At 40.9% G+C, this 26245-nt stretch overlaps 1 protein-coding gene across 6 annotated transcripts in view; it reads right to left on the minus strand.

The window, feature by feature from the left end:
- Positions 1-26245, minus strand: part of FNDC3B (fibronectin type III domain containing 3B) — a 339887-nt gene that overhangs the window by 97494 nt on the left and 216148 nt on the right. For all 6 annotated transcript variants that reach the window (XM_034662802.1, XM_034662824.1, XM_011227894.3 and 3 more), the window contains one exon: positions 1934-1992. In XM_034662802.1, coding sequence (XP_034518693.1) covers positions 1934-1992 — 59 coding nt within the window. The remainder of the gene's footprint in view (positions 1-1933; positions 1993-26245) is intronic.

Genomic DNA, 26245 nt, shown 5'->3' on the forward strand with positions numbered 1-26245 from the left:
CTCATGCTGTATCTCTCGCTATCTCTGTCACTCTCAAATAAAATAAAAATGTCACACCTCATGCCGTATCTGTTTACATAAAAGCTGGTCTATCAATCCTGCTCTAAGAAGCATAAAGAGTGAGTGCTTAATAAATGCTGAATCAAGGAAAGGACTAATGCATTACCTTGCTGGAGCCACATGATCCCAACAAACACAGACTGTCACTTCTGCAGTCGAGAAACGACTAGGAATAACTCAAGACAAACACGGTGTGTGTTCACATGAGCAAGACAGGACTACAACGTTCTGTGACCGTATCTGAGACCGTCAACTAACCGGATGCTCTGCCCTCACGCTCTGATTATGGCTCTCGTCTTCCTCGTGGAGTTTTCTTCATTCTTCTGTACCACCAATGTAAGCGTTTCCCACGATTTTGTTCCCCAGGCTTTTCTAACCTCTCTCCATGCTCTACCCCCAGCCCCACCGCTATCACCCACACGTCTGCTTGAACCGTAACTCCATGCAACGTGATCTCCTGATGGATGTCTGGTTCCCCTCTCCCCACTGCCCTGCCAGACACCTGCGACTGCCCGCTGGCGTTACCTCCCTGGGTGCCCTGCTGGTGAAATAAACTCAACATGTCTAAAAACGGCACCGACGATACACCAAGGACACAGACGGGAGCCCATTCTAGAGGATCTCACAGACGACCGGGGAAGACACAGCAACAAGTAAATGGTGTGTATCACATAGACACACACAGCACAGCAAGGCTGGGGGAGTAACTGGCTCCAAGTCCTATGCGGAGAATCCCGCTTGACGGGCACGGACAGCAATCCGGGGAGACTCTCCAAGGAAGCAACTCCCCAGTGGAGGCATCGGAGCCTGAGCACCCAGCTCTCTGCGACACCCGACTGACCTGCCTGATGTCTCTCCATGGCTCTAGCATCCCTCCTCTCCTTACCACACCTGGGGCCGCCACCTGAATTCCGCCTCCTGTAGCCTCTCACCGACACGACAGTAACAGACTCCTGACGCTTGCCTTCCTGGGTTCACCCTCTTCTCAAGCCAGTGCGTCTGTCAACTTTCATATGCCCTGGTTACGTAACTTCTCTGCTCAAAAACTCGCAATGGCTACCTGCTCCTTACCAGAGTAAGGACAGACTCCACAACTCAACACCGACGCCCCACTCCTCTGCAAGTTCCCTGCTGGCCCCGTCCCCCAGCGTATCTCATGCTTGTAGGGGTTAGTCAACCTCAACTGTGTACCCCGACGCATGTGTGAACTCTTCTGTTAAAAAGCCTCGGTATCTGACACACACGAAAGATCAAGATTTTCCAACTGGGCCAGAAAACATCCAAACAACTTTGGCTCTTTAACCTCAGATGAAAGGCTGAGTCAAAATTTCGCATTTTTCACTTGAATTTCAAAGCATTTGGCAAAATCAAACTTAAAACCTCACAATATCATCACTCCTACCAATTTTTTTTCTTGCCATTATACTCAGTATTTGGGACTTACTTTTTCTCAGCTAATATTTAAATACCTTTTTGAAATTTACCTGGAAAAATACTTGGAATCACTGAGGTTTTCAAAAATTATTATGACTCCATTTACACAGGCTAAAGGAAATCACCAAAAGAAAACTGTTCTGTGGACCTGTGGCAGGGAAGGGCATGAGGGGGAGGATATGTACCCTTGGAAGTAGGGAAGACCACCTAATTGCACTCAGAACATCTAAATAGAGAAGACATTTTAGTGGATTATAACTGAATAGAAAACTGCTGTTCTGTATTTTCATGCTCCATTAATAACAACACCGTTTCATAGTTTATAAATAATCAGCAATAGGAAGGGGCCCTTTTGTTTACCCACTATGTGGTGAGAGAAAAAGCACACTTGAAATGCTTAAGAATGTGTCATTTATGCTGAGAAATCCAGAAGACATACCTGCGGTTTCTCTATTCCTGAAAGAATGTCTTGCACCCTCTTTACTTCCAACTCATACTCTGCATGGAAAAAGAGAAAAAAAGAAGAACAGTTAAAACCAGTAGAAGGCAATATGGTTGTCCAGTCCCTTCTCCAAGGCCTTTAACTACAGCTATCACGGAGTCCGTTGCCTGTTACCATGAGCTTTTGGTATCACTCACAGGAAAATGAAAAACTGGGAATGGGATCGATGCTGGGGATTTCACTGTGTTGTGCTAACTTGCCGCTATACCGGTTTACAGACTCACAAAGCTGACAAGAGTTCTATCTAATTATGCAACAGGCAACAGAAAATAAAAGATCCTAAGAAGAAGGGGGAGATTGGAGCAGCTAGAAGCTGAGAGCTATGAAGAGATGAGGTTGAAGAGACAGTGGCCAATTTGTCCAGGGCAGTGAGTTCAGATTTTTTTAGTTCAATTTTTATTCTAAGTTTGATGGGCAGCCATTGAGGTGTTTAAAGTGGAGGGACTGACTGGTCTTTAAGTCTGAAAAGATCTGTTTGGCTTTGAGTAAATAATGGACATACAGAAGGTGGGAGGGAACATAGATCAGTCAGTACATTGCTGCGCTGGACCGAGTGAAGGATAGAGCTTGCCTGGGCTGGGGATGGTAGCAAAGACGGGGAGAACAGAACTGGCTGTAGAGGTACAGGTGTTGAAGGATTGGGTGTGATAAGCAAGGGTGAGGGAATGAAAAGAATCAAGGATACTTCCCAGTTTTTGGCTTGATCAACTGGATGGATGATGATGTCTTTAAATAAGATGGGGAACTAGGGAGGTTTTGCAGTGGGGCAAGAACTATTTTAAAAATAAAAGGGGGAAAGTACTTGAAGTAGAGAGGATGGGGAGGGAAGAATGTGTATTAAAAAAATAAGAGATTTTAAGCTTAAGACTATGTTTTGTAGAGAAACCCCTTGACTTTCACAACCTACTTGATGTAATGTAATTTTGAATTTACAGATTTATTTAACTGGTAAACCTAGTTTATGAGGTAAATGCTAGAGTTACATGATTGCCGAGACATATGTCCTCACCTCAAACAGTTCAAGTCTAGCGGGGGGAAACTGAAAGCAAGAGGCAATTCCATGTGATAGGTGCTTTGGTATAGGTAACCCAAGAGAGAGCATTCTAGAAGGCTTCTTGGGAACCAACATCTCACTGACCCTGTGGACAAGCAGGCATTTGGGTGAGAAGTTAAGAGGCCCAGCTATTCCCAGGGCTGTTCATACTCACTGCTCAGGTCTAATCTCAAAGTCACCTTTTCAAAGAATCCTCAACTCGACCCCTTGCCCAGCCTCCAGTCAGTCTCATATCCTACTTATTTCCTTTCTCTTGATCACCAAAATCTAAAAATCCTCTTGTTTACGTGTTCCCTTGTTTATAACTTGTCTTTAATAAAATAAACACTTCAGGAATGCAGCAATGCTACAGACTCAAAATAAATTTTTATCTGTGAAGAACCAGGTAATGAGTATTTTTGTTGCTTAAATAAGTGAACCAAGCCTAAGTAAAGAATACCAAGACTTCAAGCTGGCACCACCCTACACTGTAAAAGGATCATTTCATTTTTTTTTTCCTGTTGCATTCTATTTAGTATAATGTGTTTACCCCTACTTTGGTGAGAAAAAGAAATGGGCTGGTGGCAATGTATGTGTTTAAATTACAACTGAGAGAAACACCACATTCAAAAGACCAAATGACAAGCTCGTTTATAATCATGTATTCATATTAAGATATAGATAATAGTTTATACCCATAAGTCATACATGTACATACCCTCACAATTTCTAGAAGCTCCTACTTAAACTATAAAAATGTGCATCTGAGAAGTTAATTATTAGTAAAAATAATAATAATAATAATTAATTAAGCACAGGTGCAGTAAATGAACTGGTTCAGTTGTTAAAGACAAAACTTTCTGAATCTCTGGTTATTCCAGAGTTTGCAGGACCCTATACTCAAACACTCATATAAATAGCTACATTCATACAACTAGCTGAAGGAGGTCACTGCCTCCTTCTGCTGTCATTGACACAGGACAAGAAGCCCGAAGCCAGACACTATCCTTGAGGTAATAAAGGTTTAGACTAGAACGGAGATAATCACCTATTCGACAAAGAAGAGGGGAAGAACTAAAGAGCTCAGCAAAAGAAGAATCCTCAACACTATGTACTAGATGTAGGGCATGAAAGAAAGGAATGAAAAGGGACGCTTTGTCCCACAAAAATGGAGAGCCCCTCCCCCTCGCCAGCTTTCAAACACAGATGACAGGAGAAATGGTCAGGCTTTTGACAGAAAAAGGAAAAATGGGAAAGGAGGTTGGATGGGGGGGAGGGGGAGGAGATCTGTTTAAAACGGGAAAGAATGGGTTTCAGGTAAGAGCCAGAAATACAAGTGAAAGGTCCTGACTGGGATAAAAACAACTTCCAAAGGGAGGTCAGGACTGTCCCGTCTGTCTGTGATTACAGTGAGGAAAGCTGACATCTCCTTAGCAGCCAGGTACGTGCTGGTCGAGGCACCATCCCCGGGCTCATTTTTACAACATCCTGAGCAAGATGGACGATCTCTGCTCCACCTCACAGCAGTTGGCAGGGCTGAGGTCTATTTTGTGTGTCACAGTTTTCACCTCCGGGGCTCAGCACTACACGTGCAGGTGTCTTCGTCGACTGAGAAAGAGGAGGAGGGAACAGATCCTTGGCCAGCAGACGTGATCTCCCCAGGGCCACAGACTAGCATGTGGCCCAAAAGCAAACAGAACCTTTGCACGGTGACAAAGGAGTAGGGATCTGGGGGTCACCAGGGACAGCACGTGGAGAGAGAAGAAGAGCAGAGGGCTGAGGGTGGTGGGTGTTTGCACTGGGGTGCATGGAAGCAAGAAGGTGGCGGCAGAACCCCCTCTGGGTCCCACGAGAGGGCCTGGGTTGTTGGGCTTGCTTCTTTTTTTTCCTCATCTCCAAGAAAGCTGTCAAATAAATAGGGCAAAGGCCTTTGGATCTGGGGGAAAGTATGTGAGAAAAGGAAGAAAAAGTAGGCCATGAATGGAGTCAAATAAACAAAGGGTTCTGAGAAGATCAAAAAATAAAAAGGGCAGGGCGAGGGGAGGAAAGGTAGTGACGGGATGATCATTGCCCTATTATGTCAGGAGAAACGCAGTTTCAAAGCCAGACCGCATTCTTTCTTTCTTTCAAGATTTCTAAATGGTGAATACGGAAAAAGAAGAGAAAAATGCATTCACACCACATTTACTGAACGCTTTTCCATTTGTGCCGCCCCAGACTAAGAGAAAAGAGTAAATAAATGCCAGGCATACAATGTGCACACACAAGAGTGAAAATAAAATCCGCTGAACTGAGCTGAAGCGACAGTTACTTACCGCACGCAAAGTAAACTCTCGCATGAAAGCTAGCAGCCCCGTATGAAATGCCCAAACTCCCAACTCTGCCACCCAAATAACCGGTTCACTCAGACCCTGGCCTACCTCTCCCGAAGCAAGATTTAACTCTGCCTCGGAGAAGTCTACGAATTATCACCCTTTCCATTAAACAGCTTCGGAGCTCAGCTATACAGGATATCTCTGAGTTTGGATCAAGCTTTTGCTTGCTTGCCCTGCTTTCTTTTCCACTGTGGCTCTGTCTCTCCCTCTCTTCTGCTCACGTGCACAAATGCCATATCGTGACTAAGAACAAATAAAGAGTAGCTAACGCTCTCACGAAAATTTACAAACAAAACCAAAAAGTACTGTTCTGCTGACCTGCCGTCAGGAAATCTTTTATGTCAAGTTAAAAAGAAAACTAGGTCTCGTTTGTTTCTGTTTTTACCTCCTTAAAGAATCTGGTGTGTGACAACTGAACAGCAGATTGTCCTAGAAGGGGCGGGGGGGTGGGGAAAGCAAGGTTTTGGCACAAGGTTGTAGGACGAGGTTCTCTTCATTATCAGGCCTGCCTTCTTCCCTCTGGTTCTGCAGCAAGTCAACTACTCCAGAGGCAAATCTTAGAGGCCAACTTTGTATTTCTTTCTCCTCGCACTGAAGCTGCCATGAGCTAAGCAAACAGATTAAAATCATTTTCCACCTGCTTTGATTTTGTTGCCACCATGGCTGACGTGGATGGACACGACAACCCACCTTTCACATCACTACCTTCTTAATATTTGAAAGCCTTTTCCTTGCAGTGAAGACTGCTGATCAGTAAGAAGGGTTACCAGGTACTGGCAGACAGTGCTTCAACCAGAGAATGGGCATTTTGTTTTGCAGATACAGACACCTTTGGGGACAGGTAATTTCTTAAAAAGGAGTAAAGAGGGAAGCCCTTAAACATATCCCGATGAGCTGAGAACTACCCAATTTGGAAATGCCAATAAATAAAGGGGGAAGGGGGCTTCAGCTCAGAAACTTCCATGTTTCTTCTCCCAAAAACAAAGCTTCTCCCAAGAAAATAAAGCATTTTTTTAAGCAAAGGGAAAGTTAAAATAAAAATACACAAGCGAGCAAATACGCTTTTTTTTTTTAAAAGAAAAAAACAAACCTAAACAACAACAACCCACACACATAGAGGGAATACGTGTCATGTGAAATTTAAACTTTCCACAAATAATGGTTTTCGTGTTTGCTCCAAAAAGAACTGTAAGTTCAGACTGTTTGAATAACTGTAAGGCCTAAACTAATTAAAATATCCCCCTTTATAAACACAATTTACTTCTTTGGTTTGCTTCACATTTTTTCCATCTTAGAAAAGAAATACAGCTAGACACTTAGCTGCTAGCTATAGAACGTATTTATGGTTGTAACAGCCCCTTCATTCCAATGGAATGACATCAGCATTATTTCTCTGTAAACCTTCTGTCTAGTTCTCATCCGCATGGCTCATTTACAGATATGCCCGGCATAACATAATATGCTTTCTCAGATCTGCCAAAGAGCTGACTTAGCTACTATCTTTAATACACTATATATAATAAGCTAGGGGCATGGAAAATATGCAACTTCTGGTCATGCCCATTTTTGGGATAAGAGGCTTAAAAAATCACTAAATACTCAGTAAAAGAACTAAATGAATGGAAAGAAATACTTTTGGACGAAAAAGAAAAATATGACTCAACAGTAAGGAAGAGTTAAATATGCAATCACTGCCTACCAATGCTAACGAGAATGAATGGGGACGACATAAGACAGTTTAAGAATGCTTGCTGAATTGCTTTTTTAATCAGAAAAAAAATCCGCTATCTTCATTTCTAAAACACTACTTATGCTGAGAAAAAAAGAAGAATCAATAAATGCATACAAAAGTAGTATTAATTACTTAAGGACCTCCATTTAGTGATTATAAGCCAAAGTTAATGGTGTTAAAAATCAAATATTAAAAACGTACAAAATCACAAGGAATAAATTTACATAATCTGGGACAATGCAGTTAATCCCCAAGGACAAATATTCCAGAAATATCTTCAGGTATCAATCAACTGATGCTTATAAATGCAAAAATAAACATCTCTTAGCCATTTAGCTGGTTAAGTGGTTGGTTACTCTACTGGAAATTCTGTAAGATAGCCAAGGGAATACCAGATTCTCAACACTAAAGAGAAAGCAGCAGGCAGGTGAACATATGTTGTGGGAAGTTGTCTTCCAGTCTAGGAAAATATTTTCAGGAGAACTTGGGCTCCCAACAGATTCTGGAGCCTTAAGAGAAAGAGCAGAGGACAGATGAATTCTTCTTACAGGTGGAGTGCCCAGCTGGACAGGAGGGATGGCCAGAGAATGTAAATGGGATAAGGAGGGGGGGTGCTGATTTTCTCTGAGCTTTTGTCAATATTTCTGGAACTGAGCAGAAAGAATGGTTTTCTTTCCTGGCCCAAGGTTTGAGCAAAATCCAACTGGGACTATTCACATCAATCCACTCGTAGGCAAAAATGGGTCTCTTCAGACAAAAGTTATCTAACACTGTGAGTTGTAAGAGGGACAACCCAAAAGTGCTAGGTCTGGGAGTGGAATGAAAAGAGAAAGTGCCAGATACAATCCCTTTGTTGACTCCCAGGTCAACTCAAAGTTTATCTTCCAACCATCGTCTTGAAGTGCCAACTAAATTGGGTTGGTTCTACCTGAAATACTAGGAGATTCTATGGTCATTTCTGTCAAATTCCCAAAGAAAATTCCTTGTGTTTACTTCACAAAAATCGTATTTATACATGGAACTGGACAACCACAGCTCATATTTTTAAGAACATCAAGTTAAACAGAGATGAAACCCCACAAAAATGGATGAAGTATTACATAGATATGCTTGCCTGGCAACTTGACTGTACACCAGTCCTGTCCTTTCCCTCCCTGTGCGTGTTTGAGACATTTCACTGGCTCGCTGAGTCCTAACCTGTGCCAGATATAGCTCTTTTATTTTGGGGGAAGGCTCAACTCCATGATTATCCAGCAAGAGCTGGTACCCTCCCTGGGTGTGTAACAGGAAGGCAATCGCTTAAACACAGGATAGAACGGCTTACAAAGATAATTAAAGTTTATACACTACTTTCTGCGTTGGCATCTGTAAACGTTTCCACAAAATGTTTTTTCATTAAGACTTGGCATGTCACACTGAAAACTTCTCAAGTGGCTTTATTCAAAACTTTTGCAAGACTGTGTCAATGGACAGGCAGAATCCAGAGAGAACAATTTTGTAACACATTAAATCTGAAAGAGAATTTTAATATTTATACCACCTATACAGCAAGTTTGGAACACTTTTTAACCTACATTTTCTTAACTGATGTCCCACATGACTAACATATACATCTGGGGATGAGGACAGATATTCAGTCAATGGCCAAAGAACCCAGGGAAGCTCATGAGCTGACATGGGGATCAAATTCAGAGCTAACTTCGTGTGCTAGGGCTCCAAATAATTCCCCAGAGTTTTAGCATATGCAACAGTCCTTACCAACCCCTCCTACAACTGACCTCACCCAGGAAATCAGCAGAGGATATGCGTGAAGGTCCATATTCAAATGCATGTTAGCCACCAGGCAGGTAATGTCAATGAGTCAAAAAAAAAAGGTAGACATATTAGGCAAAAGGGAAGGGTAAAGACTGGAAAACTGAGAAAAGCCCTCATTCTATGTAACAGGGGGAGCTGCTGTGTATGGCAATCAATTATTGCCAGGCAGGGTCATTGGTCTAAGGTTGACCAATATTGCCATTTTCCCAGAGAATCTAGAAATGGAAAAATTTTCAGGAAATTTTCTGATTTGTACAATTATACACTGAAAAACATTTTGAATCTATTGAAAAGTGAAGGAGTACTATGAACACCCATATGCCTTTCACTTAGACTGATCAACTGCTAAAATTTTGCTACACTTGCACGCTCATATTTTGTCTCTACACCCACACCCACACTGTTTCTGAGAACCACTTCTTGAGAGGAAGTTGTTGGTCTTATGACAAGATCTTAAGTTTACCCCAAAAGCTTCAGCATGTCTATTCCAAGAACGAGGACCTTCTTGTACATAACCATAACATCACAACCAAAAGATTTAACACTGATAGAATAAAATCTATATACATCCCATATTCAAATTACTCCAATTGTTCCAATAATATCTTTAATGTTTTTCCCCCGATCCAGGGTCCAATTAAGGAACACATGTTGGATTCATCTGCCAGGTTTTGTTAGTCTCCTTTAATCTAGAACAGAAGAAATTCCCTACATTTTTTTGTCTTCCTGAAGTTGATATTTTTGAAGAGTCTAGACCAATTTTCTTATAGCATGTAGGACTATCTGAACTGTGTGACTATTTCCTCATAATTAGATTCAAATTAAAACTTTTGGCAAGAATTCTATATTTATGTATTTCCCATCCATTACATGAGGAAGCACATAGTACCAGTTGGAACCTTTTGGTGATGCTCTGTGCTGTGATCACCTGGTTTAGTGTTGTGTAACCTGTTTCTCCACAGTGAAAGCACATTCTCCTCCTTTCACTTGATGGTTTAACACTAATCATCTTTGCCAGATGTTATTATATTAATAGTTGCAAGATGGTGATATTCCTAATTCTATCATTCTTTCTATGTTTATTAGCTCTTTCTTCACCTTATATCTATGAATTCATGGATCCCTTTTTTTTTTTTAAAGATGTATTTATTTGAGAGAGAGCAGGAGAGAGAGCAAGCATGAGCAGGGGAGAGGGGCAGAGGGAGATCGAGAAGCAGACTCCCTGCTGAACAGGAAGCCCAATGTGGGGCTTGATCCCAGGACCCTGAGATCATGACCTGAGCTGAAGGCAGACACTTAAACCAACTGAGCCACCCAGGCGCTCCCCCCTTTTTAATCAAAAAAATTATAATACTCCATTGCAAGCATTCTTTTCAATGCTAAAATTGTACCAAATGTAGCCAGTGGGAGGCCCTTCAAGCTGTTTTCTATGCCCCTTTGTCCACTTCTTAAGACTTCTGCTTTGAACACCTGTTAAATATTCTGGCTAAAGGTCACTTGGCCAACAGCACAGAAAATGTGCAGACTGCTGGTGAGATATTTTAGTAGCATGAAATAGAATTTATCCAAAATTTATCCACATTATTCGGATTTGTCAAAGCCACTATTAGCCAAGGGTTTTCTTATTTAAAAACAACTAGGGGCGCCTGGGTGGCACAGCGGTTAAGCGTCTGCCTTCAGCTCAGGGTGTGATCCCGGCGTTATGGGATCGAGCCCCACGTCAGGCTCCTCAGCTGTGAGCCTGCTTCTTCCTCTCCCACTCCCTGCTTGTGTTCCCTCTCTCGCTGGCTGTCTCTATCTCTGTCTAATAAATAAATAAAAAAATCTTTTAAAAAAAAAAAAACAACTAGAAAGAAAAATAACATGTAAATATTTCTGGTTTCTAAATCTCTTAGAAATTAAAGTTAAAACAAAGCAGCCCAATAACCCAAGAGCCAGCCATCTTAAATGGCATTTTAAGACACAGCAAACTTGAAATCACCATTGGGTAAAAGAAGAAATCGAAAGGAAAATAATAAATTATCTCAAAACCAATGAAAATGAAACATAACAAATCAAATATTATGGGATGCAGCAAAAGCAGTTATGAGAAGAAAGTTTAGAGCAATAAACACATATATTAAGAAGTTAGAAAGACCTCAAATAAATAACTTTCAACTGAAGAAACTAGAAAAGAACAAACTAAGCCCAAAGGTAGCAGAAGGAAGGCGATATTAAGGATCAGAGCAGAAATAAATGAAATAGAAATCAGAAAACAGAAAGAATCAATGGACCCAAGAGCTGGTTCTTCAAAAGAGATAAACAAAATTGACAAATCTTTAGCTAGACGAAGAAAACAAGGAGAAGACTCAAAATCAGAAATGAAAGAGAAATTACAAGTGATACTACAGAAATACATAGAATCGTTAAGAGATTACTATGAACAGTTAACAACAATTTATGTAACTGAGAAGGAATGGATACATTTCTAGAAACATACAACCTACCAAGACTGAATCAGGAAGAAGCAGAAAATCCGAACACACCAATCACAACAGATTAAATCAGTAATCAAAACACGCCCAACTTAGAAAACTCCAGGACCAGATGACTTCACTGGAGAATTCTATCCAACATTTAAAGAAGAAATAGTATCAACCCTCCTCAAACTTTTCTAAAATACTGAAGAGGAGGGAACATTCCCAAACTTAACTCTACAAGGTCAGCATTACTTTAATACCAAAACCAGATAAAGATAGTACAAACTGCAGGCCAATATCTCCAATGAATACAGATGCAAAAATTCTCAACAAAATATCAGCAAACCAAATTCAAGAACACATTAAAAGGATTATACATTATGACCATGTGGGATTTATCCCTGAGATGTAAGGATGATTCAACATACGTGAAATCAATAAACATAACACATCATATCAAAAAAATTAAAGATAAAAATCACACAGTCATCTCAATAGCTGCAGAAAAAGCATTTGACAAAAATACAACATCCTTTCATGATAAAAACTCTTAACAGATTGCGTACAGAAGGAGGATAACTCAACCTAATAAAGGCCATACATACATAACAAACATTATACACAATGGAGATAAAAGGTTTCTACTCAGTCACAAACAAAGCAAGGATACCCATTCTCACCACTCCCATTCAATATAGTACTGGATATCCAAGCTAGAGCAATTAGGCAAGACAAAGAAATAAAAGGCACGCAAACTGAAATGGAAGAAGTAAAATCGTCATTATAAAATCCTGTACAATCAGTCCAAAATTTGTTAGAATTAACCAACAATTTCAGCAAAATGGCAGGATACAAAATCAAAATACAGAAATCAATTGCATTGCTTTACACCAATGAGGAAGCATCTGAAAAAGAAATAAAACATTCCAATCACAATAGCATCAAAACCGAAATACTTTGGAATAAATCTGAATAAGGAAGTAAAAGATGTGTACAATGCAAACTATAAATTTTGCTGCAAGAAATCAAAGGCACAAACAAAAGACATCCCCTGTTCATGAGTCAGAAAATTAATATTGTTAAAATGGCCATACTACCCAAAGCCATCTACAGATCAACATAATCCCCACCAAAATACCAAAGGCACTCTTCACAGAAAGAGAAGACACAATCCTAAAATTTGTGTGGAACCACTAAAGATCTCGAGTAGATAAAGCAATCCTGAGAAAAAGAACAAAGCTGCAGGTTATTACACTTTCAAACTATACCACAAAGCCACAGTAATACAATCAGAACAGTACACTCACAAAAACAGATACACTGACCAATGGAACAGATTGGAGAGCACAGAATTCAGCTCTGGCATATATGGCCAACTAATATTTAACAAAGAAGACAAGAATACCCAATGGAGAAAGGACAGTCTTTTCAACAAATGATGCTGGGAAAACTGGAGAAACACACGCAGAACAACGAAACTGGATGCCTATCTCAGACCGCTCAAAAATTAACTCAAAATGGGAGCAGAATCTGGAAAGAAGAAAAAAAAAAAAGAATAAGCAAAAAGTAGAATCAGACCTATAAATACAGAGAACAAACTGAGAGTTGCCAGAGGGGTGGGGGAGGGGGTCAGGCAAAATGGGAGAGAGGCAGTGGGAAATACAGGCCTCCAGTTGTGGAATAAGTCATGGGAACAAAAAGCACAGCACAGGGAGCACTGAGTCAACGATATGCTAATAGTGATGTATACGGACAGACAGTAGCTACACTTGTCATGAACACAGCATGATATCTCAACTTATGCAATCACTATGTGTACACCTGAAACTAATGTAACATTGCATCACCTGTACTAAAAAAAAATAAGAGAATAAACAAACAATAGGTTCTAGCACAGCCATCCCCAAAGATGTTTATGTGCTACTCCTTAAAATGTGTGAATATGTTAGGTTACATGGTAAAGAATTAAGGTGGCAGAAGAAATTAAGGTTACTGATGACCAGATCTTAAAATAGAGAAATTACCCTAGATTATCCTGATGGGCCCAATGTAATCACAAGGGTCTTTAAAAAACTATAAAATGATAAATTCACATTGTTCAAAAAAACAAAAACAAAAACCAAACTTCAAAATGGATTGAAGGTCAAAACATGAAGGTATGAGAAGAAAACATCAAGAAGAAGCTCACTGATATTGGTCTTGGAAATAATTTTGGGGGCATGACATTAAAAGCATAAACAACAAAAGAAAAACAAATCAATAAAGGGACTACATCAAACTCAAAAGCTTTTCACACCAAAAGAAACCATTAACAAAACGGAGAGACAACCCACAGAAGGAGAGAAATTTTTGTAAATGACATAACAAATAAGGGGTTAATATCCACAATATAAAAAGAACTTAGTCAACTCAATAACAACAAAAATTCAATTAAAAAATAGGAAGGGCTACACAGACATTTCTCCAAGGAGGACACCAAAATGGCCAACAGACATATGAAAATATGCTCAGCATCACTAATCCTCGGGTCAATGAAAATCAAAACCACAACGAACTATTACCTCACATTTGTTAGAACGGCTATCTTCAAGAAGACAGAAGACAGCAGGGGCTGGCAAGGATGTGGTGAAAAGGGAAGCCTTATACACTGTTGACGGGAATGTAAATTGGGCCAACTCCTATGGAAAACAATATGGAGATTCCTCCAAAAGTTAAAAAGAGATCTACCATATGATCCAGCAATTCCCCTTCTGGGTATATACTCAAAGGAAATGAAAACAGGATTCTGAAGGGATATATCCACTCTCATGTTTATCACAGCATTACTCACAATAGCCAAGATATGAAAACAACCCAACGCCCATCAACAGATGAACAGATAAAAAAGATGTGGTGTATATACTCAATGGGATATTACTCAGTCACGAGGAAGAGAGACATCTTCCCATTTGCGACAGCACGGATGAACCTTGAGCACATTACACGCTAAGCGAGTAAGTCAAAGACCAGGACTATATATCACTTATGTAGACTCTATATGTTAAGCCTGGAAAAAAATGGAGTAAAATGGTGGTGCGAGGGGATTGGGGAAAGAGGGAGTGGAAGGGGAAGAGAGCGGCAGAGGAGAGAAAAGTGATGGTATTTAAAGAGTACAAACTTATAATGAGTAGTAAACAGCCACAGCAATCTAATGCACAGTATAATGAATACAGACAAGAATATGTACTATAATTAGGTAATGTGATAAATATCACTATATTGGCAATTGTATTAGAAAAGATAAATATATCAAAGTAACACACTATACTCCTTAAACTAACACAATGTAACACACCAAATTCATAAATAAAAAAGACACAATCCAGATTAAACATAAATTTTGTCAAGCCATTATCCAATTTAGCAGGTTATAAATTCCATGGAAAATGACTATATAGTCCCTGACCTAATAAACCGAAGAAAGCAAAACGAACACCCTACAGCAAACTTGAAGTCTAGGAAGTCAAGTAAGTCATGGTGAACTAAGAGCAGAAAAACACCGAACACATTTGGCTCTTCTTAGACTGTACAATTTCTGCTCTCAATTTAATCTGGCCATGTTTCATTTCTTGTTCTTTCTATTCAACATTCCCTTTATAAAACAGATAATCAAAAGAGACAGCACCATCTGCCCCAATTCAGAAAAGAAAATGGACTGTATTCTAAACGCATTGTACTGAGGAATAAACTAAAATGGAAAGTTAGATTGGGTAGAAAATGTCTACATGGAGCAGACAATGTCTACATGGAGGATGTAATCAGAGATTTTTCTCTGAGACTGGGACCACTCTTGGACAACCAGAAGCCCTCTACGACTAAGGTTTTCTGATTTTACTCTCTAAAACACCTATGACAGAGCAGACCCCTCACAAATCCAAGCCCGACATGAAAGAAGTTGTGTGCTGGTTTCAGGCAAACTATACTCTGTACCAAAGTCACACACACTCATCTTGCTGTCTCATTCTAAGTCTTTCTTAAAATTAAATCATTTGGAATTTGAAGTATTCAGTTTCTGTACAAAATAAAGGGCTCTTTTAAGCTATGCACATGGTGACTCTGTTTTCAAATGGACTACCCCAGTTATTCAAAACAGGGTAGTCACAGGCCTTAATACATAGGCCTTCTAAGTGTACATTAAAAATTCAATCAAAAGGTCTGAGGACTGCAATATTACATTACGCTGCAAACTAGCTCTACACATGGCCTATCTTACCAGCCACATTTTAATGTCGGCAGATGATAAATCGTGCTCACCTGATCTCCACCTCCTAACAGCTAAGGTGTACAACTCCTGGATCACGGTGAGCTCATCAGGTCTGGGGAAAACCCATCAGCAAAAGCAGCCATTTTATTTGGATCATAGAGCAAACCGGACAAGTAAAAATGCACAAGAAGAAAATATAGAAGAGATGGCCAAAGCGGGGGAGGGGGGGTCGCCAAAAAAGGAGTGAATGAGAGGGATAAAGAGAGTCACAATATGGCTCTCAGCAAATACATTAAACTGACAATTTCTCATCTAGGTAACTGATTTTAAAATAATTCCTAGAGATTATAATGATAAAGTTTCTATTAAAAAACACCAAAATATAAAAGGCTTTTAAGATACCCACAGATGGAATAATACACACATGAATCTACCCCTCCCCTCCTGGTCTCGCTGTCTCCTCCCCTCCCTCATGCCTCTGCTGAGAGATCAGTTCTTCCAGGCAGTGTTGCCTTTATCACCCACCTGTGTGGGTGTTCTTTGTAGGATCTCTCCTAACATCCTGTCTTCCTCTCCATAGTTCAGTATATGTCCCACTGCACGTTCCTGTTCACAGTAAACCCCTTCTGCCTCTACAAAAGTGGGAAGGGTGAGCTTTGTGAGTACAGGAATCAGGCCTGTGCTGTGTCATCGATTCTCCAGGGCCTAGCTCAGTGCCCAGCACAGCAACATTACTGCATGTATGACTGAATGAACGGTCAGAGAAACACTACCTACAAACGCACATACTATGTTTTTAACATCTGCTTAATCTTTTAAGCACCATGATAGGCATCATGATGGGGAGAGTTATATGGGGAAGACACCTTGATAACTCATGACGTTAATACCAAATAACATATTATGACCAAGCTGCGACAAACACCTGCAGATCTTTATTTTTGCACAGGAAACCAGTATGTACATATTAAATACATTCAGTAAGAAACCTAAATTTGTTGTGGATTAGAAACATTTCTATAACTAAAGCTAAGTGGGCCTGACCAAAAAAAAAAAAAACGCAATAAAGTCATTAAGTTTGCCATGATGAAAAAATGCAACTGAGTACATAACTAATCAAGCAATGGAGAATTCTTGGATTTCAAACTGGACAGTATCCTGGAAAAGAATGGAGCACTTTACCTACTCGGGGTAGCTTTTTAATTTGTTATGTACTAATGTGATTGCAGAAAATTAAATCAGAATGCACAACATTGTTTTTAGTGGCTAAAATGCCTTGGTTTTGTTTAGTCAAGTTAGTTGTTTTCCAGCTTTCCTGTTCCACAATAGTTTTTTTTGTGTGCACAAATCCTGCATCTCTAAAGAACCATTTGAGATGACTCTATTATGCCTATTTAGCAATTAATTACTCAGCCAAAGAGGCAAGTCTGACCTGCAAAAGTATTTGCAAGTCTCCCTCTTTGCAATCTTAATGCATGCTTCCAATTGCCCTGACTACCCTTTCTCCTTTTCGCCTTGGAGTATGTGACCATCTGGTTGCCTTTCTTCCCATAATTAACAGTCCTCCGACTGCAATCCCAGTAAACGAAAAGCTCAGCAATTTCCATTAAGGGACCTCATTCTTTGCATTGCTCTCTATCCCAGGCCCACAAAGTCGTTGGCTTCGCTGCAGGCTCAGTCTTTACTGGCTTACCACCTGCAGCAAGCCATCTAGCAGCTAGATACTTGGAGTAGAACGGTGCCATTTGCTCCAACTTTAACTCCAAACGAGAGTCTATTTACCCTGAGGCAAAAATTGAGATTTCTTTGATGCTGTTGGCAATAAGCAATTCAACCCACTGAAACCTTCCCAATAAACTCCCAAACCTCTACAACTAAGACTCAAACAAAAAGATGTCCTAAGAGGTAAGAACCAGAATGGTGTGCGCACAAACGTTCCATCTAATGCCTACAGAGGAAAAAATGTATTGTTTCATTTGCAAATTAACCATAAGGAATGAAAACACAAGTGAATCTCAGATTTTAGTTTTTTTTTTTTTAAAGATTTTATTTATTTATTCGATAGAGATAGAGACAGCCAGCGAGAGAGGGAACACAGCAGGGGAGTGGGAGAGGAAGAAGCAGGCTCATAGCGAAGGAGCCTGATGTGGGGCTCAATCCCACAACGCTGGGACCACGCCCTGAGCCAAAGGCAGACGCTTAACTGCTGTGCCACCCAGGCGCCCCAGATTTTAGGTTTTAAAAAAGTATGATTATTTTTCTATCAACGTATCCATTAGAATAAAATTTTATTAAAAGTTTGAATTGCCAGAGCAACTCAAAGAATTATGAAGTATAGTCTAAGAATATTCAGTTACAATCAGATAGGCCTCTATATTGTATTGTTATCAGCTGAACTGTGTTCCCCCTCAAATTCACATATTGAAGTCCTAACCCCTAGTACCTCAGAAAGGGACTGTATTTGGAGACAGTGTCTTTGCAGGGGTAATTAAGTTAAAATAAGGTCATTAGGGTGAGCCCAAAGCCAATATGACTAATTTCATAACTTGTAAGTGGAAGAAATTTGGACACAGGCATATACAAAGTGAAGATGATATGAAGACAGAGGGAGAAGACAGCCATCTACAAGCCAAGGAGAGAGATCTGGAAAAAATCCTTCCCTCACGGCTGTTCGAACCAACGAACCCTGAAAACACTTTGATCTTAGACTTCTAGACTCTAGCACTGTGGGAAAATACCTGTTGGTTAAGCTGCCCAGTTTGTGGTGCTCTTTTTTGGCGGCTCAAGGAATCTAATACATGTACCATGTATTTGCGAATGGAATGTCTGGTATTAGTACACCATTTTCTAGATATGGACTCTGCAAACTAGAGATTTTAAGAATTTGGTGAAGATCACACAGGCAAATCAAAAAGAACCCCCAGTATCAAGCCTCGGTCTTCTGATTCTCAGTCTATTTTTTCCTGGAGAACCTCCAAAACCTCCTCTCACCCTGCCATCCACCACATCCAAGGGGAGTAAGAGAAGGGTGGGGAGAACAATTTTACTTATGATAGATAAACAAGTCAGTCTGAAGGGACTGCTAGACTACTTGGTTCGGGACTAAATAATCACACTGGAAGTTAAAATATGTTTATACTATGCTTCCATAAGAGGTCATATCCAACTACAGAAGGCCAATTTAGAAGCCCAGAAAGAAGCTACTGAAAATCGTTTGTAAAGCCGATCCAAAAAAAGACGACTTCCTATGATGATTCTACTGACTAGTCCATGCCAATCCATCAGTGACATAATATTTTCCCCCCTTCCCCCCCACATATAGAAATGGATCATTCAGGATGTTTTGAGGCTAGAACACTATTATGCAGTAATTGCTTCCAAAACACATGTTACAATATTTTTGCAGCTGACTGTGGCTTTAGAGAAGAAGCACATACTGGTTCCAAAAGAACAGAGACTGAGTTGGACCGTAAACTACAGCTGTTTGCTGTGCAGGGCCACCTGAAATATCTGTGCGTTGTTTTCTTCCCAACCGGCTAGTACACAGTGTATCCAGACTACTCAACTTATTTATGGCTCCAGCTGTTTTGCTGTATTTTCAGACGCTCGGCATTAGCTCAAAAGGAGAGCAGCCATTTTTCTTAAGTCTTTCATCAGTGGCTAAACTGTATAGTGGACATGAATTCTGTTCTTAGATGAAATAACAGCCATTAAAACATAAATTAGTATCTTTGCACAGCAATAGCAGAATGGAGTTCCCAATGTGACCTTCTTAAAACCACTGAGAAAAAGTCTCACCAATACTTTCCTTTATGAATGGTGCGGCCCAGGCCTGTGTTTCTGAGATTAACAGATGCTCTGTTAGAAGGCCCTCACCATAAGCCGGCATACACCAGAGAGGACCTGGGGGCTGCGGGTGAGGGTAGGGGTGGGAGGGCGGTGGCCTATGATTAGGCTGCGGGGCAGTGGAAGGTGGCTGGCCTAGAGGACTTTTCTGACTGCGTGGCAAAGGAATTTCTAATGGAGTAGACACACAGAGAAAGAGCCAAGGAAACGGATTCAGGAGTTTCTTTCAGCAGCGAAGAGTTGAACCACTTAGTTTTAATTACTGAAATGTGAACTAGTCTTCATCGTAATGTGATTACACTGGTCATGTTACTGTGAGCTAGTCGTCATCTCTACATTTTGAATGAAATGGAAAAGTCTTATTCTCTCTTCCTCATCCACTGAGCTTCACGTAAGCACCTTATTAACTAGTGGTTACTACAATGCAATGTGCAATGGAGTCAGAAATGGCACGACCGAGTCATGACCGGCATCATCTAAGGGAGAGACCTACTAAGGCTCATCACCTACAACAATTACGGTAACCCATTTGACCGCGGTTATAGTCCAGCAGGATAAAGTGAAATGAACTAGAGAAAAACCAAATAGGTTTTGTGCAGATTTAGGTTTACTGCTACCTAAGATTGTGAAATTAGAAGCATTCCATCTGCTCACCAGCTGTGGCCCCTAATCCTCTTTAATAACTTCAGCTTGCACAACTCCATGAGAATCCGGGCGTCTTCCAAATTTTACATTAGTTGCCAGGATTGATTCTGAGACACCAGGCTCCAGTGAAAGCAGCAGAGAGTTGATTTCGCCGGCAGGTGTTAATTTTCAGAGGAGCGAAAGGAAGTCGGAAGAGAGATTAAGAATGGGAAGACAGAAATTAAGGAGGTTCCAAGGTCATCACATTGAGTTTTTAAGGTTCTGTGCTCTCCAGCAAAATCCAAAGGCTCAAATAAAGAATATTTGCCCAAAACGTGAAATTAAAATCTCCCTGAAGCTTGTAAAAGGCAACATCTAAATAAAGGTCACATCCAGTTGTGTCTAGAATGAGGTTATGGTTCCTGCAGCAGTCAATCCTTTTCCCCACTGCAATCTATAACCTCTGCCTCTTGGTCACTGACCACTGACAGGGTCAGGGTGCTGTAAACTGTTCCCCATTGTCACAGTGCTCGGCCACTTTTTCCTTAAGGCACTACAGGCAGTGTCTAGCTAGGCTCTATAGAGGTGGTCACCATAGCTTAATGCAGGAATAGAAAAGGGGTTCTAACCAAACAAAATACCCAAATTTTATTAATGTCACAAGCATGACTCATGGTACTACGTTTTATTACTTTTAAACACTGAAACACCTTTCTACCCCCTACCGTCAGAGAGTTATTGCAGAGAGCAGGAGAAGGAATGATTCTGACTCTGGATCTTGGTGACAACATGGTTTTCAAGCAAACACAGGTTTATAATACCTCCTATATGTTTAGTTCAGATTGCCAGACTCTTTTGAGAAAAAGAGCTGGAATTAGAGATCTCTGCTCAAGCCCAGTGGTGATGTGGACCTCAGTGACAATATCGTTTAAGGGCGAGGATTTGCTTCCTATTCAGATGAGTTCTTCCAGAACAAGCTTATCTCCTAGGCCACATGTCACAGAGGCTTTCTTTCCTAGAATACTATTACTGGGGTGGGGGTGGGGGGAGGTATCTCTGAACCAAGATGGTAGAGTCTGTCCTTGTTCCAAAATGTCTGGTGGAGCATGCTTTCGTACGTGGATGGATAATAATAATAATAATCTCAAAGTTGAATGTGCTGCTCTCTCATTCTATTAACATCTGGAAGGTGATACATCCCCATTTTTATTTCTGGCACAGACAGGAAGTCCACTTAAGAACGCCCTCATCTGAGCATGGTAACCACTCGAGGAAGCTCTGGCTGGAAAAGCCAAGTGGGAGCAAGGGGGCGAACAGTCCCTAACATGAGTATGGAGTGGTTAAAAGAGTCAGGTTCCACAATGTTTCCCAACTGTCAGGAAAGAGGATTTTCCTCTCATCTTTCACTAGAATGAGCACATATAGAACCCTCTGAGGGCCAAAGGTGCTCAGTAATACAAAAGTTGTCATACCATTTTTAAAAAAGGTTCTTTAATAAAAGGGCTAAGAGAAACTGACTACTAAAAGCTGTTGTCTGAAAAACACCCCCAAACTATGGAAGGAATCAACAGTTTAGAACCAAAGGTCGAATCAGTTTCCATATAAAAACTGTGGCTTAACATTCCAAAATATATTTACTGCCATGCAGTCAGGAGTATCTGAGTGAAGTCTGAATTTCAACTCTTCTGAATTACACGAAACTCAATGAAAATTGCATAAGGGAAAACACAAGTCCAGATTTCACCTGAGGGTAAAAGCAAATGATAGCAGAAATGATAATGGGCTGTGAAAATGGACTCTGAAACCCCCCAAACAGGCTAATTCTTAGTAAACAAAAATGGGGAAGAGGGGGTGCAGGAACGACAGCTCATTTCATTTACTTAGAAGGAGGAAAATAGAAGACTTCATTTATAGGAAAGGCCTTTATCTGTGGGGCTGAAAAAGGCTCAGCATAAAATTCTTACCCGGCAGTTCAGTTCCTCAAGAAAGCATTCAATGCTACGTGCTATGCAACTCAGACATACGGACATTCACCATCAACTATCTGGTTACTCCTTCCAACTGCAATGGAATTCTGTATTTTAACTCGAGCCTTATAAAATGAAAAATTTTAAATAGAAAACAAATTCAGCAATTCATGTTACCCATAAAAGATGCCTGGAAGTCCCTCTGAATGAGCTCTGCACTTGAACTTCTGACAACTCCAATCCGTTTCTACTACATTCAAAGTGTGAACTCCGGGGGTGAATATAGATAACCTACATATCCATGAACAAACTCGATGAGCTCAGCTAGTGGTAGGTGCCAGGAAGAAGATCTGTGAAGGGGTGACGTGATGGAGTAGTCCAAGAAGGCCTCGCTGACTCTGAAGCATTTGGGCTTCGGGAAGGATGAGGGGGAACACCCCCACACAACGAACCAGAGAACTTTTGAGGCAGAGGGGAAAGAACGAGCAAAGGCTCTCGCACGTTAGAGACACTAGAAAGGAACCCGATGCGTCCCGAGCCCAGAGAGCTGGAGCAGGCCTGGAAGGAGCGGAGGCAGCAGCCAGCTGTGGGTGACTTTGGATATGGGGGAAAAGTCTGCACTTTATGTTCAATTGAAAAGGAAAACACGCAGGGTTTAAACAAGGTCTCCCCCGTTGCTGTGGGAAGAATGAACTGTCAGGGAACAAAAGTTAAAGCAGAGAGACTAGCTGAGGGAATAAAACCTATGAAAGTACACACGCGCACACACGTGGATTTAGACGCAGGCACCGTCTATGGGAAGTCTCTGTACCTTCTCCTGAATTTTGCCATGAACCTAAAACTGCTCTAAAAAATAGTCTTTACTTTTTAATTTAATTTAATTTTTTTAAAGATTTTATTTATTTATTCGACAGAGATAGAGACGGCCAGCGAGAGAGGGAACACAAGCAGGGGCAGTGGGAGAGGAAGAGGCAGGCTCCCAGGGGAGGAGCCTGATGTGGGGCTCGATCCCAGAACGCCAGGATCACGCCCTGAGCCGAAGGCAGATGCTTAACGACTGAGCCACCCAGGAGCCCCTAAAAAAATAGTCTTTAAAAAATAAGCAAGAACTACAATAACACTGAAAATTAGGAAAAGGGTCACATTTAATAAAAGATGTTTTAGATATTCAGAAACTTATTACTTGTCTCGTAATAATCAATGTGATTTTCTAGACCTATACTTTATATATGGTATTAATATCGTAAAAGAGTTGGAACTCAAGTGACACAAACTATGCATTTAACAACCCACAGAAAAGCACGGGTTTGCAGCATACTTGCTCCACAAGCAAAAGAATTCAGAACAGGAAGAAACTCGTGGCTCAAGATAAGCAAGCTTCATTGTAGTCTGAAGGCTGCTGATCAGCATCTGTTGTAGTGTAGATGGTAATGTCGTTTTAGACAGCGAGTAACACCAAAATAAGTCATTCTCTACATTTAAGATTTCAACATATTTCCATGAATGTTGTGGCTCACAAAAAAAAGGCAAATTCTACTAAATGGAAAATGTATTTTGGTCTCCAGAGTTGTTCTCAAATAGTAAAACAACTTACCAGACATACTTAAATAGTTTTTCCCAAAGTCCTTTATTTTTTCTCGTTTAAATTGGTTCCAAAAGGAACTGGCAGGGCATAGTATATGCAGTAAGTGATTGATATTCTTATGGAAAAAACACGTAAGTAGCTAAAACTAAAGTCTCATGACTATGGGCAGAGTTAAATGGTTTAAATTGGACAGACCTCATGTTTTAAATTCATTAAAAGTAAGATTAGAGAAGCTATTCCAAGCAGGTAACATGATGTGATTCCCTCAGCTTCTTCTCCCCCTTTCTGAAAACCGTAAGAGGTAATTATACAACTAAACTAGCACACCCACCATAGCTTCAGCCTGGCTCAAGCAAGACTGGGAGCCACATGCCTGGTGCGTTAGCCTCGATGGCTCCATTTCCTGTCTGCAGACTAGCATGGCATCTGCACCTGCTGTCTTCTGTCATGTATCATCTTGGCGGAGACTGGATAATCCAGCTGAGTTCTCAATGTCTGGTCAAAACTTCGTTTTTGTTTTTCCACTAGATTTTTTTTTTCTTCATTTAACCAATCCGGGCTTTGTACGTCAACCTCATTATTCTCATTCACCTCTTGCTTTCAGACTCCTTGTAATCCCACAACTACTGTCCAGGTCATTTTTGAAAACCTACAGCAGATATAAGGTTCTGATTTGTTCATTCGACAGTGATCTGCTTTAAACTCTACAGATATACAGTATACACTCAACTTTGACATGTATTTCCCAAGTCTCTGGAATAGGAAAGAACCTGAACGGATTTAAGATACTATCTTGTATGAGGCTTAAAATCTTCTGTGTCTTTCCACTTCAGGCAAAACACCCACCAAAGGGTGAAAAAGGAGATCTATAAGACGGAAGTGTTATTACATCAGGCAGTGATCTACAACATAGCAAGACGGACACCAAGGACGCAGAATTTATAACCCTTATGACAGCCTGCATTCCATTCACCTCTTCTTCAGAGTTAAACCAATTACCAGACCTCATCTACTAACAGTCACCACGGAAAGGACGGCATGTCATCAATCTATACATTAGCTATCCGGTTAATACCTAACAAGTGCAGTGTTATGGAATTTCTTTAGGAGAATTCTATAATGATTAATCATTATCACAGAATTATTAGATTCATTAGGAATTATTTTAAAAGCTTTGTGACTCTTTATCTCACGCTAAGTGAAAACTATCTTAGTTTCCTTTCTCTGGGGGAAAAAATACATATATATATATATATATATATAATATATATTATATATATATTCCAAATAGGTTTCCTCTACTTCTTGGGAAATCATTAACTATTCATCTTTTTTTTTTTAAGTCTTTTTATTTATTTTTGCGAGAGAGAGAGAATGAGAATGAGAATGAGGTGGGGGGGCGGGTGGGAGAGGGAGAAGCAGGCTCCCTGCTGAGCAGGAATCCCAATGCAGGACTCGATCCCAGGACCCCAGGATCATGACCCAAGCCAAAGGCAGACGCTCAACTGATTGAACCACTCAGGTGCCCTAACTATTCATCTCTTAAAAGTAATTATACAGGGGCCCCTGGGTGGCTGAGTTTGTAAACATCTGCCTTCAACTCAGGTCATGATCTCAGGGTCCTGGGGTGGAGCCCCACATCAGGCTCCCTGCTCAACAGGGACTCTGCTTCTCCCTCTTCCTCTCCCTCTGACCCTCCCCCAATGCGTGCACACACACTCTCTCTCAAGTAAATAAAATCTTAAAGTAATTACAGACATCCTGATATTTAACTTCCATTAAATATGTCCTGAAAATACACAACCACCATTTTACAGGTTTATATGCATGTACATCCATGAGACGACTCATTTGCACTATCAGAATTAAGTGAACAATGGTTACGGCATTCAACCTCATGACTTGCCTTAACTAGCTTAACTCACCACGCAGGTATCTCCCCAATGCAAACTACCACAGAGAGGAGGTAGCTCTGCGGAATGCTTCTTGGCCTATGTTACTAGAAACAGATACTAGGTGCTCCTAGCGGCCATCCGTATTACCTGTAAGTCACTGTAAAGCCTGTGGTGAATGCTGAGAAGGTGAGGGACTACCTCAACCAGACCTGAACAGTAAGCAGGCTAAGGGGCTGGCTCTGGCCAAGGTTCCAGCCTGGTGATACTGAAACTAGTCTGTGGTGAGGCTGAAAGTAGCCCCCAAAGGATATCCGCACCCTGGAACCTGTGAATATTGCCTGTGGAGATGTGATTAAGGATTCTGAGATGTGACAATTACCCTGGATTACTTGAGTGGACCTTCATTTAAATAACGTGTACTCGTAAGGAGGCGGCAGGAGAAGATCTGACACACTAAGAGCGGAAGACAATGTGAAGATGGAGCAGGGAGAGGCTGGAAGACACTGCTCTTGAAGATGGGAACGAGGCAGCCACAAGCCAAGGCAACTGGCAGCCACCGGCTGGAAGAGCTAACATTCTTCCCTGGAGCCTCTGGAAGGGGCTCGACCTGCCACCACCTTGACTGCAGCCCTGTGACACCAATCTCAGACTTCCGATCTCCCAAACGGTCCTCTC

The sequence above is a fragment of the Ailuropoda melanoleuca genome, chromosome 1 (assembly GCF_002007445.2).
Source record: "Ailuropoda melanoleuca isolate Jingjing chromosome 1, ASM200744v2, whole genome shotgun sequence".
NCBI lineage: Eukaryota > Metazoa > Chordata > Mammalia > Carnivora > Ursidae > Ailuropoda > Ailuropoda melanoleuca.